The sequence below is a fragment of the Drosophila serrata genome, unplaced genomic scaffold (assembly GCF_035046125.1).
Source record: "Drosophila serrata isolate PLE 108 unplaced genomic scaffold, ASM3504612v1 contig_273, whole genome shotgun sequence".
Taxonomy (NCBI): Eukaryota; Metazoa; Arthropoda; class Insecta; order Diptera; family Drosophilidae; genus Drosophila; species Drosophila serrata.
The window spans coordinates 562,819-577,476 of NW_028257171.1; the positions used below are offsets into that span (position 1 = coordinate 562,819).

At 46.3% G+C, this 14,658-nt stretch overlaps 5 protein-coding genes across 6 annotated transcripts; 2 read left to right on the forward strand and 3 right to left on the reverse strand.

Moving 5' to 3' along the window:
- Positions 1-57: 57 nt before the first annotated feature.
- On the forward strand, positions 58-2,193 carry LOC110183559 (acetyl-coenzyme A transporter 1). Its single transcript, XM_020951860.2, has 3 exons — positions 58-354; positions 407-1,816; positions 1,889-2,193. The coding sequence occupies exons 2-3, from the start codon at positions 413-415 to the stop codon at positions 2,063-2,065; spliced, it is 1,581 nt and encodes a 526-aa protein (XP_020807519.1). The 5' UTR covers positions 58-354; positions 407-412; the 3' UTR covers positions 2,066-2,193.
- On the reverse strand, positions 2,183-3,908 carry eIF3e (eukaryotic translation initiation factor 3 subunit e). Its single transcript, XM_020951861.2, has 3 exons — positions 3,674-3,908; positions 3,182-3,574; positions 2,183-3,113 (listed from the first exon to the last, which is right to left on the reverse strand). The coding sequence occupies exons 1-3, from the start codon at positions 3,761-3,763 to the stop codon at positions 2,292-2,294; spliced, it is 1,305 nt and encodes a 434-aa protein (XP_020807520.1). The 5' UTR covers positions 3,764-3,908; the 3' UTR covers positions 2,183-2,291.
- Positions 3,909-4,099: 191 nt separating this feature from the next.
- On the forward strand, positions 4,100-5,296 carry LOC110183561 (THUMP domain-containing protein 1 homolog). Its single transcript, XM_020951862.2, has one exon. It carries the CDS (start codon positions 4,180-4,182, stop codon positions 5,161-5,163), a length of 984 nt encoding a protein of 327 aa, XP_020807521.2. The 5' UTR covers positions 4,100-4,179; the 3' UTR covers positions 5,164-5,296.
- PMP34 (Peroxisomal Membrane Protein 34) lies at positions 5,286-7,791 on the reverse strand. 2 transcript variants are annotated; one of them, XM_020951863.2, is made up of 4 exons: positions 7,529-7,613; positions 7,223-7,460; positions 7,075-7,135; positions 5,286-6,279 (listed from the first exon to the last, which is right to left on the reverse strand). In XM_020951863.2, exons 2-4 carry the CDS (start codon positions 7,292-7,294, stop codon positions 5,474-5,476), a joined length of 939 nt encoding a protein of 312 aa, XP_020807522.2. In that variant the 5' UTR covers positions 7,295-7,460; positions 7,529-7,613; the 3' UTR covers positions 5,286-5,473. The 2 variants fall into 2 exon arrangements, with proteins under 2 accessions (XP_020807522.2, XP_020807523.2); XM_020951864.2 differs by having other exon boundaries at positions 7,223-7,791.
- A 59-nt stretch (positions 7,792-7,850) lies between these two features.
- On the reverse strand, positions 7,851-12,160 carry Claspin (claspin). Its single transcript, XM_020951879.2, has 7 exons — positions 11,259-12,160; positions 10,951-11,198; positions 10,302-10,895; positions 8,960-10,243; positions 8,658-8,907; positions 8,254-8,595; positions 7,851-8,190 (listed from the first exon to the last, which is right to left on the reverse strand). Exons 1-7 carry the CDS (start codon positions 12,045-12,047, stop codon positions 8,071-8,073), a joined length of 3,627 nt encoding a protein of 1,208 aa, XP_020807538.2. The 5' UTR covers positions 12,048-12,160; the 3' UTR covers positions 7,851-8,070.
- Positions 12,161-14,658: the final 2,498 nt, after the last annotated feature.

Genomic DNA, 14,658 nt, shown 5'->3' on the forward strand with positions numbered 1-14,658 from the left:
AATTTGCTAATTATTTGTAGGACATTCCACCAGAACGAACCTATTGTTTTAACCGCTATTGTACGACTTTTCAGCCCGCCACCTTAATTAGTGTGGCCAGTTGCGTTTAAGCTTTCTAGGCAATGCCACAAAAACATCTGCCACGACCTCTTAAAAAAATAAAATTTGGACAAAAAATGATTTAGTTTAAAAAGCGCTGGCGTAAAAACACAATAGTTTTATAATCTGATATATCATAAAAAATCAAAGCAGCCTCCAAAAAATCCGTCACGACCAAAAAAAGCTCGACGCTTGAGTGACGTGGACCTGGGGACATTTGTTGTTATTTTACCTGTTTAGTGATTAGGAAAACAGGTGAGCCAAATCCGACAGCATTTCATATATTATAGCCTCTATATTAATTCAGATCAGCATGTCTGCGGTACGGCGAAAGGCACCCGGCAGCGATGCCGACCAGGAGCTGCTCATCGAGGACATCTCAAAGTCGCACAAGGAGAAGGAGGACGAAAAGCCCGATATTCGCGGCGATCGAAGGAATATAGCCATCCTGCTGTTCCTGTACATCCTCCAGGGCATTCCCATTGGCCTCATTGCCGCCATTCCCATGCTCCTCCAGAATCGAGGAGCGAGCTACAAACAGCAGGCCGAGTTCTCCTTCGCCTATTGGCCCTTCAGCCTGAAACTGCTATGGGCCCCGATCGTGGACTCTCTGTACGTGCGCCGCTTTGGACGGCGGAAATCATGGTTGGTGCCCGTGCAGTACCTCCTGGGAGCCTTTATGCTGCTCCTGTCGCTTCACGTGGACCGCTGGCTGGGCGGAAATGGCGTGGAACCGAATGTACCGCTGCTGACGCTTCTATTCTTCCTGCTGAACTTCCTAGCTGCCACTCAGGACATCGCCGTTGATGGCTGGGCGCTGACCATGCTCAAGCGCTGCAACGTGGGCTATGCCTCCACCTGCAACAGTGTTGGCCAGACTGCTGGCTACTTCCTGGGCTATGTGGTCTTCATCGCTTTGGAGTCGAAGGACTTTTGCAACACGTACTTGCGGGATGTGCCCATGGATGAAGGATTTGTGACGCTGCCGCGCTTCCTTTGGTTCTGGGGCATCACGTTTGTGGTGGCCACCACTCTTGTGGCAATTTTCAAGAAGGAGAACGACATCGAGGACGCTCACATGGACGCTCGGTACACGGAGGAGCACGAGCTAAACATTCATCAGAGCTACAAGATCTTGTGGGACATGGTTCGTAAGCGACCGGTGCAGATCCTGGCCGTCATCCTGCTCACCGTTAAGGTGACGTTCGCCGCCTCTGATGCAGTTACCAGCCTGAAGCTGATCGATGCCGGCGTGCCCAAGGATAAGCTAGCTTTGCTAGCCATTCCCCTTGTACCGCTGCAGCTCATCCTGCCGCTAGCGGTGGGTCGTTACACAAATGGCCCCCGACCCATGGACGTTTACCTTAAGGCCATTCCCTATCGCCTCATAATGGCCACGGTGGCCACCTTCTTTGCGTATGCCACACCCTACATCATTCAGGGTGGCACAGTGCCAGTTTACTACTACGTTTTGCTGGTGATCAACTATGCCTGCTACCAGGTATTCCTCTACTCCATGTTTGTGGCCGCCATGGCCTTCTTTGCCAAGATCTCGGACCCAGCGGTGGGCGGCACCTATATGACATTCCTCAATACGCTGTGCAACCTGGGCGGCAATTGGCCCAACACCGTGGTGCTCTGGCTGGTGGATGTGCTCACGTGGAAACAGTGCTCCAATAATGCGGCCAACAGCTGCCAGGGCAAGGAGGAACAGCAGGTAAGTGCATCTTTGAATTAAATATATTCCTTTTCCTAACAATATACCCATATATCTTCTTCATGTTTGCAGAGCTGCGAGGCAGGGCAGGGCAAGTGCGAAATCACCTTCGATGGTTATTACTTGGAATCCGCGTTCTGTGTAGTGTACGGCATCGTGTGGCTGTTGCTGGTGCGCAAGTGGATTGTCTATCTGCAGGACCTGCCCGTGCGGTCTTGGCTGGTGGTCAAGCAAAAGAAACAGCGGTAGCAATTAATAGTATGATCCGGGGCTAGATCCAGCACCGACGCGTAGGTACAAGCAGCTAATTGTAAGACTAGGAAAATTCCCGCCTTAATCGATTCCAATGGAAATAAAAATTGAGCATTTGAGCGAAAGGCTGATGATGTTGGTTTATTCGCTCGACTGCGCGCAATCATTGGGAGGGTACAAAGTGTCTTAGATTAGTTTGTGGATAAAAAGTCAGCAGATTGGATTAATAGTACTTCCACGAGTCGATGGACTCCTGGTTCTTCTGCTTGCTCTTGCGCTCAATCAAACCGGCCAAATGCTCCGACCGCATCGACAACGAGTCGATCTTCTCCACCAGCTGCTGGTAGGGACTCAGCGGTTGGGTGCCCATCACCACATGTCCCAGTTTCGAATCGATCTTAGCATTTAGACGGGCGTTGCGGATGAGGTTGACGATCCAGCACTCTGCCTCGTTGGGCTTCATGTTCAGCTTATCGGCCAGCATGCTAATGGTGATGCACTGATGGATCCGACAGAACGTCTCGAAGATCATCAGGCGGGCATCCTCGACGAACTCGTTCAGGCAGGCGACGATAAAGAAATCGTTAAGGATAACCGTCTGGCACTCGTGCAGCTTCAGACGGGCGCCCTCAAAGTCAAAGTTGACGTAGAGGCACTCCAAGAACTCGGTGATGGGATCCCGGTACGTGTACGACTCCTGCTGGATCACCTTGATCAGATCCTTGAGGGCATTGCGCCGGGTACGATTGATCACAACGGCGGTGGCCAGATAACGCATGATGTGCGGGCACATCGTCTGGATGGCGTTCAGATACAGCGGCTTGTACAGGAACATCTCGATGATGAGATCCCGGCCCTTTGGGTGGTTAAAGAACACCAGCACCGACCAGTGGATCAGCCAGGTGCGCTGCTGCAAGGCCTGGATGGTGCTGAAGTTGGCGCTGTCGATGTAGTCACGCAGACGCGTCAGATCCTCCAGGGCGGTGTTCCAGTTAAGGGTCAGGATCTCGGCAGCCAGCTTGCCCCATAGCACATTCAAATAGTTCTGCAATTAAATGGTGGAATAGGTTAGTTTCTAAGATTCTTTCATTTTGGATAAGATCCTCTACCCACCTTATCGTTGGGCGACATGACAATCAGACAGAAGTAGAGGTACGAGGTGGATTCCTGGTAGTTGCCGCACTCGTACAGATACTTGGCCAGCTTGTAGGCGCTTTCCAGGTGCTCTAGCTTGAAGTTGTAGTCCTTTTGCAAGGCATTGACGAACGTCTTCGAGTCCTTCATGCTCTCGCCGTTCTTGAGGATGTCGGTGGCCTTCATGATCGGCGCTACCTCGTTCTGCAGCTGCTTGAGAGTGGCCAGGACCTCCGCCTTGCGCTGCACCAGCTCCTCCGGCATCTCCTGGCTGAGATTGAGACGCTTCCGCGTGTCCATCGTGTAATCAATCATGTTCGTCTTGTTCACCGTCTCCAGGATGTATTCCAGCAGCTCCTGCTGATTGTAGATCTGTGGTAGACACAATGCAAAAAAACACATATAACCCATAAGCTCTACAATGGTGACACGGCATCCGCTGGCGGAGCACCGCCTGGCAAATTTTCTAACCTCCTTGCCGCACAAGAACTCCAGCAGCGGGAAGGTGAGATGCCTGTCCAGGTATTGACAGTTGATACGTGTTAGGTCGAACTGTGCCATGATTGATGCTGTTTTACTGTGATTTAACAACAAAATTTACACGCAGAATTGCTAGAAAAATACGCGTGCGAAAGGCAAACAGTGTGCCCAGGGGTGAAAAGAGTAACGCCAGGTAGGTGTGGCCAATACATGAAAGTGGTCCCACCTCCGAAAATACCAAACTGATGCAAAGGAGTTTTTTTTTGTTTTATTAATTTACATATATTCTTGGCTAATTAAATTAACTGTAATATATTTTTTCATTATTTTAGGTGCCATTACTTATTTATTAATTTGATAATCTAAATGAGCAATCAAATTAAAATTCCTTCGTGACGCTATTTTGGCGGGCATATTAAGGATTGCTATTTCCAACTTGCTTGGTCACATTGCTTTGGGAACTGTCATTTAACGCCGGTAAAACGCTTTTATATTTTATGGAACCTTCTGTTAAAAAAGCTAAAATGACGAACCCCAAGTTCAAGCAAAACAAAAAGAAGTATTTCCATGCCAAGCGTCAGGTGCTCCAGCCGGGCCAGCGCGGCTTCTTCGCCACGTGCAATATCAACGAGAAGGCATGCGTGCGCGAGTGCTACAATCTGTTGAATCACTACGCAGATTTGCTTTACGGCCCGGAAAAGCCAGAGGAGCCGGAAAAGAAGCCGGATGATGACCAGAAGGAGGCAGAAAAATTGGCTGGTGAAGCTGCAGCCGATGATGACGACGACGATCTGGAGGCAGCGGCAGCCAAATGCCGCGAGACTCTTTCGCAGCGCAAGGTGCGCTTCCAGAACATGGGCACCGGCACCACCAACTGTGTGTTCATTCGCACACTGCTCGACGATCCCGTGGAGCTAGGAAAGTACATTATCAACGACATACAAACCACCGGCAAATCGCAGTCCCGCTTTGTCCTGCGCCTGGTGCCCATCGAAGCCGTTTGCCGTGCCAATATGCCGGACATTATCAATGCGGCTGGGACTCTCTTTGACAAGCACTTCCTTAAGGAACCCACTAGCTATGGGATCATCTTTAATCATCGCTACAACCAGCAAATCAAACGGGATGAGGTTATCCACCAGCTGGCCGATCTGGTCAACTCCAAGAACATTGGTAACAAAGTGGACCTTAAGGAGGCTAAGAAATCAATCATAGTAGAGGTGCTACGTGGATATTGTCTGCTCAGCGTCATTGACAACTATTTGGAGAGCAAAAAGTACAATCTGGCAGAGCTGGCAAATCCCAGCGAGAAGAAATCGAATAATGGCGGGGATTCCAAGTCGGAGAAGTCTTTGGATGATGATAAGAAGTCTTCCAATGATGGTGAAGAGAAAGAGAAACCCCAAGACAAGGATCAGGGAAAGACTGAGAAGCCTTTAGAGGACTCCAAAGAAGAGAAGTCGGAGTCGGAGGAGGCATAAGACAATGAGCAGACTTTGGTGGACATCAAAGCCAAGATGTTCCAGGAGAAAGAAGACAGAATAAGCAGTCTCTGACGAGGCAGTCTGCTGTGCAGACTATCATGAATAAAACGCTCCAGTTATTATCTTTTCATTTTGTTAGGCATTATCCTTTCCTTTATTTTATCCACGCTTAGCGGCTACCTTTGGAGTGTTTTCGTTTGTGTTCTGTGCTGGCCGTAGATCCCTAGACAGACTGTGATGCATTGCGGCTTATGGTTAGTGTTTTGTGACTAAAACTACGGATAGACTAGAGCTAAAGCCTCTGTCATCAGTTGCGCTTGAGCAGCATGCCGACGGTGGCGGCGATCTTCTCGTAGGCCATGAACATGAGAGCTGCAGTGAGCACGGTTTGCAGGATCTTTGCTTCCAGGCCGCGGAACAGCCCCCGAATGCCATTGTGCTGCAGTATGCTGATCATCAGCTCCAGCGTGCTGGGCGTCTTGGCATTAGACGATGTCGATGGCTTCGTTTCCGCCTCCTTGCTGCGGTGGCGCTGCTTGGTCTGCACCAGCTGCAGCGGATACGTTAGCACCGTGGCGAAGGCCTTGGCAATCGCTCCGATGAAGAAGAAGCTCAGGCTGCTCATCTCACCGCCGTTGAAGCGCATTAGGTTGCGTTTAAGCAGCTCGTACATCATGAACTGCAGGGCAGGATTGGAGACCAGCATCAGCGAGGGAATCGTGCCCGACCACAGGCCGGCAATGCCCTCCGTCTTTGCCACATACTTGAGACCCTCCAGCAGGCTTTTGTAGTGCTTGTTAACCTCGTCGGAAGTTCCGGGCACGTTGCGCATTCGCAGACGCGTGTTAACCACCCAAAAGGGTGTGGTGGTCAGCACATTAATTATACCGGCAATGCTTCCCAGAAATAGATCCTTCAACGCGCTGTGCTGGGCGGGAGAGCCGCCCGAGGCCACAGCCTTCAGAGCGTGGAATGTGTAAAAGTAGACAAAATTCGAGATGCACAGACTCTGGAGAACGGGTCCTAGTCCGCGGTATAGGGACTGAAAGCCCTCGCCCAGCACAATCTCCTTGATCACCTGCTTAGTGCTGCGAACCTTTCCGGCTTCCTCCACTGCAAAAGGGAATAAATAAGTGTTAGTTTACATATTGAGTTGGAGATTTTATGATTTAGAGTTGGAGATTATGGCACCTGGAACTGCCTGTGTGGTGGCTTCTGTTGCTTAAACGCTAATTCAATCTGTCACGCATATACGAAAATGAGTTTAAGCCGACCTTGAACCCTCCTAATACGATAATTATCCCATTTCTGTCATTGAACCTGGAGAGACTATAGTAAACTCTCTTTAGTAATCTTTTTAGAGGTTTGGCTTATATTTTAAGAGGTATTTTAGGCGATGACTACTGTTTGTTTAATTTCGTGAGGCAAAGTCCAAATGTGCACTTCTTCCACCTTGATTAATTGTATTATTTTTTAATAGAATTTTAGCTTGGTTTCAGTGAGCAAATGGAAAATAGGTATAAATGCAATCAAAGACTGCCCTTTAATCCGTACAAATTTAATAAATGATTAATGTAGTGAGCAAATTAATTTGATAAATATGCCATGTATCTTCTGCAGATCTTCCTAATAACCTGCACATTTTTCCTAAGCAAACATATACAATCTCGCATTGCGATAGTAACCAGAGATCCTATCGATTTCCCCCTTTCTATATACAGAACCTATGAAATTGGATTAGCGACGCGGCGCACTGATTAGACCCCGGCGGCTCTTTAACATATCAATAGAAAGTTTCCAATCGCTGGAGTTTGAACTCGCCCAAAGGTATAAAAGGTACTATAAAAGCGTGCTACCTTATCTATGGACGTCTTCAAAGATTAGTTACAGGCGGGACGGGAAACTTACACTGCAGGCGGGAACGCACCGTGTCCAGCGGATAGAAGGTGCTCATGGCGATGCAGCCACCCTGTAAGAGAGGTATGTGTCAATTAGCATTTGTAAAGTGCCTTCTTGACCTTTAGCCGGCAAATATTTAAATGTGCACTCAACTCACCGCGGCTCCAGAGACGGCGTGCACGAAGTTTTGGTAGCTCAGCACTTGGCTAAGCTTCGAGGGGGCCACCATGGTGTTTGTTTTGGGGGGATTCACTGGGTCTGGTTGTGGAGATCGAGACGTCCGGCGGCGTCTTCGGGCGAGTGTTTACTGATCGACGGACGCTCCGGCGGCCGGCCTGGCTTGGCACTCGGCAAGAAAATTCAGTGGAGGCAGCGCAGTCGACGCGACGTCAGCGCTCGCCGAGATTAGATTAATTTAACCGAAGTGCGACAGTGGAGGTGGGCGCTTAACCCTTTGATTTACCTCCTTGTTCCGACTTTTACAATGATTCATTCACATAATTCGCGTTTTTTATATACAATTCCAATTTGCCTTTACAAGAGTGACCATAGCGTAATACCAGAAATCATTCGGTATGCGAAATATACCAAAAATACCTAAAGTGGAAAGGATCGTAACATACCGCTATTTTTATGATTTACAAAAAGATTTTTTTGAAAACTATTTAAGTGTTTATAATTTATTTATAATTTAATGTTTTGAGTTAATTTGACAATTATTTCAATGGAAAAAAGTGTAATTATTAGTTACGGAGATATAAAACCACATAACAAATAGGAACCTGTTTAAAAGTACGAAAAATAATCAATTTTCCGTCATTAATGTTTTATTTACTGCTAATTATAAATTGTTTTCAATCGAATTCCCACTTAAGCTATAATATACCATATTATGCCTTTACAAAATTATTCTTAGTTATATATTTAATTATATTAACATACGTACGAGGTCTCCTATTTTAATATACAACTTAGACGTGGCTAAATATTAAAAATAGAGTAATCTTAAAGCAACTGATCAATAAGGCACTTGTCTCTGCGGGGCTCCAGTTTAGGTTTCTTCATGAAATTCACTCCCGTTTCACTGCTACTGTTGAGTAAGTCGGCAGCCTTACGTTTTTGATTCTGTAATTTAAAGATAGTTATAAATAAATAAAATAAATTGCCATAGTATAAGCTAGAGCTTACCTCATGTTCCTCCTCCGTGAGAGTGGCAAAGACAAAGTTCTTGGCCTTGGCTGTTTTCACGGAAACCGTGCTCGCCTCACCGCTTGCATCGACAGATGATCCCTTGGTGAGTCCTGCTGCCAGCTTGGTGAGCGTCTCCTGATCTCGGACCAAGAAAGATCCACGTACTGCGCTTTTCTGCTGCAGCTTGTTGCCAGTGACGGTTTTTGAGATCAGGAATGGGGAACTCTTTTTCACCTCTACCGTTGTCTTTTTGGCCGTAATTATGTTCAGTCGGCGAATGGAGCTACCAGGAGTAGCGCTGCTGTTCATCATGGACGTAGACAGGGGCGAGGCGGCCTCCTAAAATATAAGGACACACTATAAACTATGATAGGGGTAAGGAATGACAGTAGTTGTCGCACCGCTTTTAGGCCCTTCTCCAAGAGCAGCTGCTCGCGCTCGTAGCGGATTTTACGCCAAAGGTGCTCATTCTCCTCATCGCCGCTGCCCTCGTTGGCCTCGCCATTCTCCAGACGCTGCTCCTCCAGACTGAAGCCGTTCTCTGCATTCTTCCAGCGGAACTGACGCTGACGCACTGCGCCCTCCTCGTCCTCAAACAGCATCTCCTGGATCTTGCGTACCTCTCGAATGTCCTGGTCCAGCATTTTCCGTCTTTAAGAGAAAAAACTTAGAGTAATGGATGGAAAAGAACATATATACATACGCATGTATCTGCCCCAGCTCGTTACGCAGCTTCTCTCGATCGAACTGATCCTCATCGCCCAACTCTATGTCATAGGTATCCATGTTCTTCTCGTCCTCATCGGCTGACCCCCACTCGGACTCCGATAGTTCAGCTTCTTTCTCCACAAAGTTGGCGGCGCGTATTTTGCGTTCCTTCTTGTTCATCTCCACAACGATTTCGTTCTCCTCGGAGTCGTAGTCCACAAAGGTTTCCGGTATATCCTCTGCTGGTTCTTCGTCGCTTTCCTCCTCAAACTCCTCTTCGTCGCTTTCCTCGTCATCGGAGAAGCCCAATTTGGCTTTTTTCTTCTGCCTCTTCTTGGTGAGCTTCTTCTTACGCGGCTTTTCTGCATTTTGGACGTCCTCCTTGATCTCCTCCTCATCGCTGGAAAGGATTTTGTTAGCTACCTCAGAGGCCGGTTGAGAATCCGACAGGGGTTCCTGCTTTTGCGTTGGCAACTGTGTTGCAAAAGTGCCAGAACAGAGGGACTCAAGTTCTTCGGGCGCGTCTTGGCTACTTTCTCCCAATTGTGTCATTGGAATCTGACTGATCACAGCCGTGTCCACAGAGGGTGCTGCAGAGGAGTGCATTTGGGTCTGCGGAAACTGTCCGGAGCAAAGGTCAAGCAGCTCGTTCTCCTCATCGCTGGCTGTGCGATGAGTCTCCGTGTCGAAGAGCTTGTTGGCAGAGAGTTGCAGTTGGGTGGCTGTGATGGGGGGAACACCGCTTGTCTTGGGGGTTTGTAGCAGGTCCAAATCATCGTCGTCGGAGTTTTCGTCGTCCTGGAAGGCCTTTATTATTCTATTCTTTTTACGTTCCGTATGCGGCTCTGCCTCTGGTTCTGCTTCGCTTTCCTCTTCACTGTCACTACTCTTTTCCTCTACTTCTTCTATATTCTCTTCTTGATCTTCACCTACATCGACCATCTCTTCTGCATCTTCATCAATTAGGTCGTGGCCTTCCTCTAAGATCTCTTCCTCATCGTTAATGGTTACCTCGACGTGGACAGGCTTATTTTCCGGCTCGTACTCTTCATCCTCATCCACTTCCATGTCTTCATCGTCGGCAGCCCGTTCCTGTTCTTCCTCAGCTTGCCTCTTTCGCAGCTCTTCCAATCGTTTCTTGGTGATCAAAGTCTTAAGGTGCTCCTGCATTTTTTTATACCCCGCTCCTGGCTTGGGTTCCTTACTCACGGGCTCCTCCTCGTGCGCATGGAAATTAACCTTGGACATCTCCAGTTTTCCGTGCTCGGTGGTTAGAATGCTGCAAGTGAAATCAAAGATTAATATGGATTCGATGACAAGAGATATGGTTTACTTACTTGACTGTCTCGGAGGCCTTGTGCTTTTTGGCCTCGCGCGTCTTCATTAAACGCTGCAACAAATCATCCACTCCAGTTGGCTTCTTGGCGAACATATCACCCGTTTCCAGGTCAATTACCATGCTGGCATCGCCCTTCAACGAGGGGCTCACATCCGTGCTCTTCTCGACCTTCAGCCGCCGAATTGCTTCGCTTATTTTTGGCGTTGCCGGCTTGGAAGGGGGCGTTTTTTTGATGGTGCTCAAGTCCAGCTTGGGCAGCTCCACCACCTCCGTAACGAGAACGATCTTAGCGGGAGATTTCTGCTCACCTTCCGTTCGGAATTCCTTCAGACCTGCTGCAGCTGAAGTGGAAGCAATGGGCTCTTCTTCTGTAAGAGCATTCTCCTCCATTTGTTCGCTGGCAAGCTCTTCTGACTGTTCATTGGGTTCTTCTTGGATCTCTGGTACATCATCAATAACACCTGGATTGCCTTTCAATTCCACGGGTGGTTCCTCTGCATTGTTTTCTGGTTCACTTTCCTCCTCCTCGTCCGGCTCAGATTCGGATTTGAAAAACTCTGTGGCCTCCTGGGCTCGTGCCTCCATAAGTTTCCTGCAATCCAAAGTTTAAATCGGCTTTATATACATATCCTTGAATCATAACTTACGCAAAGGCTTCCAAGTCCTCGCTGGCCATACGCAAGCCCACCGGCTTTCTGGGCTGCTTGTTGGGCATGGGACTGCCACCGGCCAAGGCGGTAGCCAGAGGCTCGTTTATGGTGCGTCGAGCAAGGAACTCCTTCAGCGTCCTGGGCTTCGGCTGATGGTAGGGCACATTTATGTGGGCCTCGCGGTGCAGACGTTGTTGTTCGCTCTGTATGGCCTGCATCCCCTGCAAAGCTTTCTTAGCTGATTCCTGTTGGGAAATGTACATGGTTAACTTTACATTTTAGAGGAATTTAGTAGGTTAACTCACGCGCACAACTTTTGGCTTCTTGGGTTTCCCTGAGAGTGCTTCAGTGGGTGCTTCCTGGTCTCTTGCTGACTTCTCTGGACTGCTTAACTCCGCTTCGGATTCCGAGTCCACCAAGCCCTTGAGTTTGCTGGTCACGGGGCTGGTTTCTTCGTCGCACATACCTTTGTGGTCCTCTTGCTCGCTATTACTGTCCATTCGCTGCTTCTTTTTCTTTTTCTTCTTGGAAGGTTTCTCCTTGTTCTCCTGGTCCTCCTCGTCGGACAATCTTTTAACTTGTTTCTTGGCCACCTTTATAGTTTTTTCCGTATAAGGTTTCGGTGATGTTTGCTCGTCTGGTTCGGAGTCCGTGTCCACCAAACCCTTGAGTTTGCTATTTGTGATTGTCTTGGGTGGAGTCTCCGGATCAGGTTTTATTTCCTCATTCTCCTGTGGCTCCTCCTCACTGTCTGTGTCTATGATGGCAGATATTTTCTTTTTGGGTTTGGTAGCCGCTGCCTCATCGTTTGGTTCCACCTTCACGTTCTGCTGCTCCGGCTCCATATTCGCATCGCCCGCATCCTCTCCATCATCGCTGAGCAGCCTCCGCTGGCGCCTGGCCTTCGGAGATACTTTCCTTGCTATATCCTCGCCTTCGCTGTCGTCCGACATCATCAAACTCTTGCCACCGAGCAAATCTTCTGCAGACACATTCTTTTCGTCTTCCTCGTTCAGCTCCAGCTTTTCCATGGTGTCGTCGGCCTGCTCTTCATTTTCCGCCGTCGCTGCAGTTTCTGCAACCGATTCGCTCATATTTCTGGGTCACTTTGGTGCCGCTTCGTTTGTTTTTTGTTAATAAAATAATAATCAAAAACGCACACACCCGCAGTTGTGTTCGACTTTTGGCGCAAAAAGTGTTGAAAATCGCGGGAGCCAAATCAGCTGTTGCTAAAGATCATGGCCCTCTCAAACCCGCGTTACCAGACTGATGTAAAAATAGCTGGCTTTAATGAAGGCGGTGGGAAACTTTGATGAAAATGTGATTAACTGTGCTTACGCGGGATGGAGGAAATTTAAATTGTGAATGTACATTTTTTCAAATTTTTAATATTTTATTGATTTGAATTAACAATTTGTTCGACAAATCAAAGTTAAAAATACTGATAACTAAGCCGAAAAAGCATTAATTTTAATTCGGAAGACATTCATATGTTAGTTTTTATTGGGTTAACAAATCTGCATACTAAGTTTAAAATTAAGAACAAATTCAAAATTTTATAATATTTTTTTTTAGTTTTAAAATATAATATTAGGTAAAAAATGGAAAACATTTTTTTTTTTTCCTGGATGCCTAGAGAGATTCGCCTAACTATCTCTTCGAATACTTCATGTCATATTGAACTCATAAAATGTCCTATATATATCCTATATATTGTTATATTCCGATTCAAGATTAAAATCTTTATCAACTATTAAATAAATATTTCGATTTTTTTTAATTTAAGGGGCAATAAAAACGATGTTTTCTTAGTTATTTCTTAAATATACACCTTGTCTATCTACGTATTAATCTATTCATTCAGAGAAATCTGCAGGCCAACTCATGTAATGATTAAATACCTATTTTTATCTTAAAGACTCAAGTTAAATTTCTCGGCAGGTGGACCCGTAAACAATCAAATGTACATGATTATTTAAATGGAACTCAAACAGCGTGAACGAATCTAAGACAGCAACTTAATCAGCAGTAACTTGGTGCAGGCCCCGCAGCAACATCGGAGCAGTAGGCCAGCAACAACCTTTCCACAAGTACAGCAATCGAAAGTAAGTGCCCAACGGATTTGCATACATCTTTAATACAGATAAAGTATCTGTGTGTGTGTGTGTGTGTGTGTGTACCTGTTTCTTTTGTTGCAAGGCCGCAGAAAGTTGGTTAGGCCAACGAATTTTAATACCCTTGTAGGGTATTATAATTTAAATCAGAAGTTTGCTATTTAGTAAAGGAGTCATTTCCGGTCATATAAAGAATATATATTCTTGATCAGCATCAACATCTGCCCGTTTCTATGAAAACTAGTTCCTCAGTTTTAAAACTATCTAAATGAAACTTGGCAGTTTATATTCTATATACTCTAACTATTATATAAGTCGGGATTGAAGGACTATAGTGTACAGCTGCCATAGGAACAATCGGATAATGTTTAAAAAATAAATTATAACTATTCAGGTTCTCAAAATATTTGCATCTAATTTAAGATAAAGCCATTTGGTATTATTTTATAATTTCTATATTAATTTTAATAAAATCGGACGACTATATCCTATATAGCATCGGAACGATCGTTAAATGCAGACGAAAATGCAAAACTCGCCTCTCTCGCTCGCTCGCACGCCCTGTATGGCTATCCCTCTATGTGTGCCTCTAGAGCTATCTCTTACTCTCTATGTCTCTCTGCCTCTTTATAGAATTAGCTCTTACTCTCTCGCTCTCAAATTCTCTGTTCTCTTTGCTCGGAGACTATAAATACAGCGCGCTGCCGCCGGCCGGCCTCAGTCTGTCCTAGGGGTACCTAGTGTTAACATCAGTGGTGATAGTGATAGTGACTACTCTTGCGACTCAAAAAATATGACGTGGCCAACCAATACATCTGGATAAACAGGAAGAAGATGACTTTGCTGATAACATGAGATGCCTAAGGGGTAAGTCTTTAGCATGACAAGTATAATATGATATGCATATATGTAGATGTTATAAAAGGGATCAGACCTAGTTTTAGGATCAGCCTAACTTAATAGTATACGCTTCGGCTTACCAAAGTTAGTTTCCTTTCATGTTTATACTTAGTAAAAGTAAGTGTGAATGAGGAATATAAGGGAATATAAATTCATTTTATATAAATTTCTTCACATCTCTTTAGAATATCAATATTTTTTTCTGTGCTTTTCTGCTTTAACTACAAATACCGGCTGCTACCGTGCTTTCTCCGCATCTCTTTCTTGCGCCCGGCCATTTCTCTTTCACAGTTTAGTGGCTGCGAGGCTGGAGCTCTGGTCTTTGGGCCGAGGGTCATTAAGTAACCCAACGGCTGCCGAGCGTTGCCTAATGATAGCCACTACACATGTGTGTGTGAGTGTAGATATATATCTGGCCAGATATAAATAGCATTAAAATGCAATTATAAATGGCTTCAACGCAGGCCAGAAAAAAAAACGCATCCAATCCGCCAACCATTAACCCCGCTTAAGACCTTAATATTCAATTAACGCCGATTTCTCGGCCCTCTGAATGAAAGCAAAAGGCAAAAGCCTAAAAGAGCCAAAACACCGAAACCAAACCGTTTTAATGGGTGTCAAATTCCCGGCAACTTTTCACTTTACAAGCACCAATGATCGTGCTTATAATTCTGAGATCACACAGTTGGCG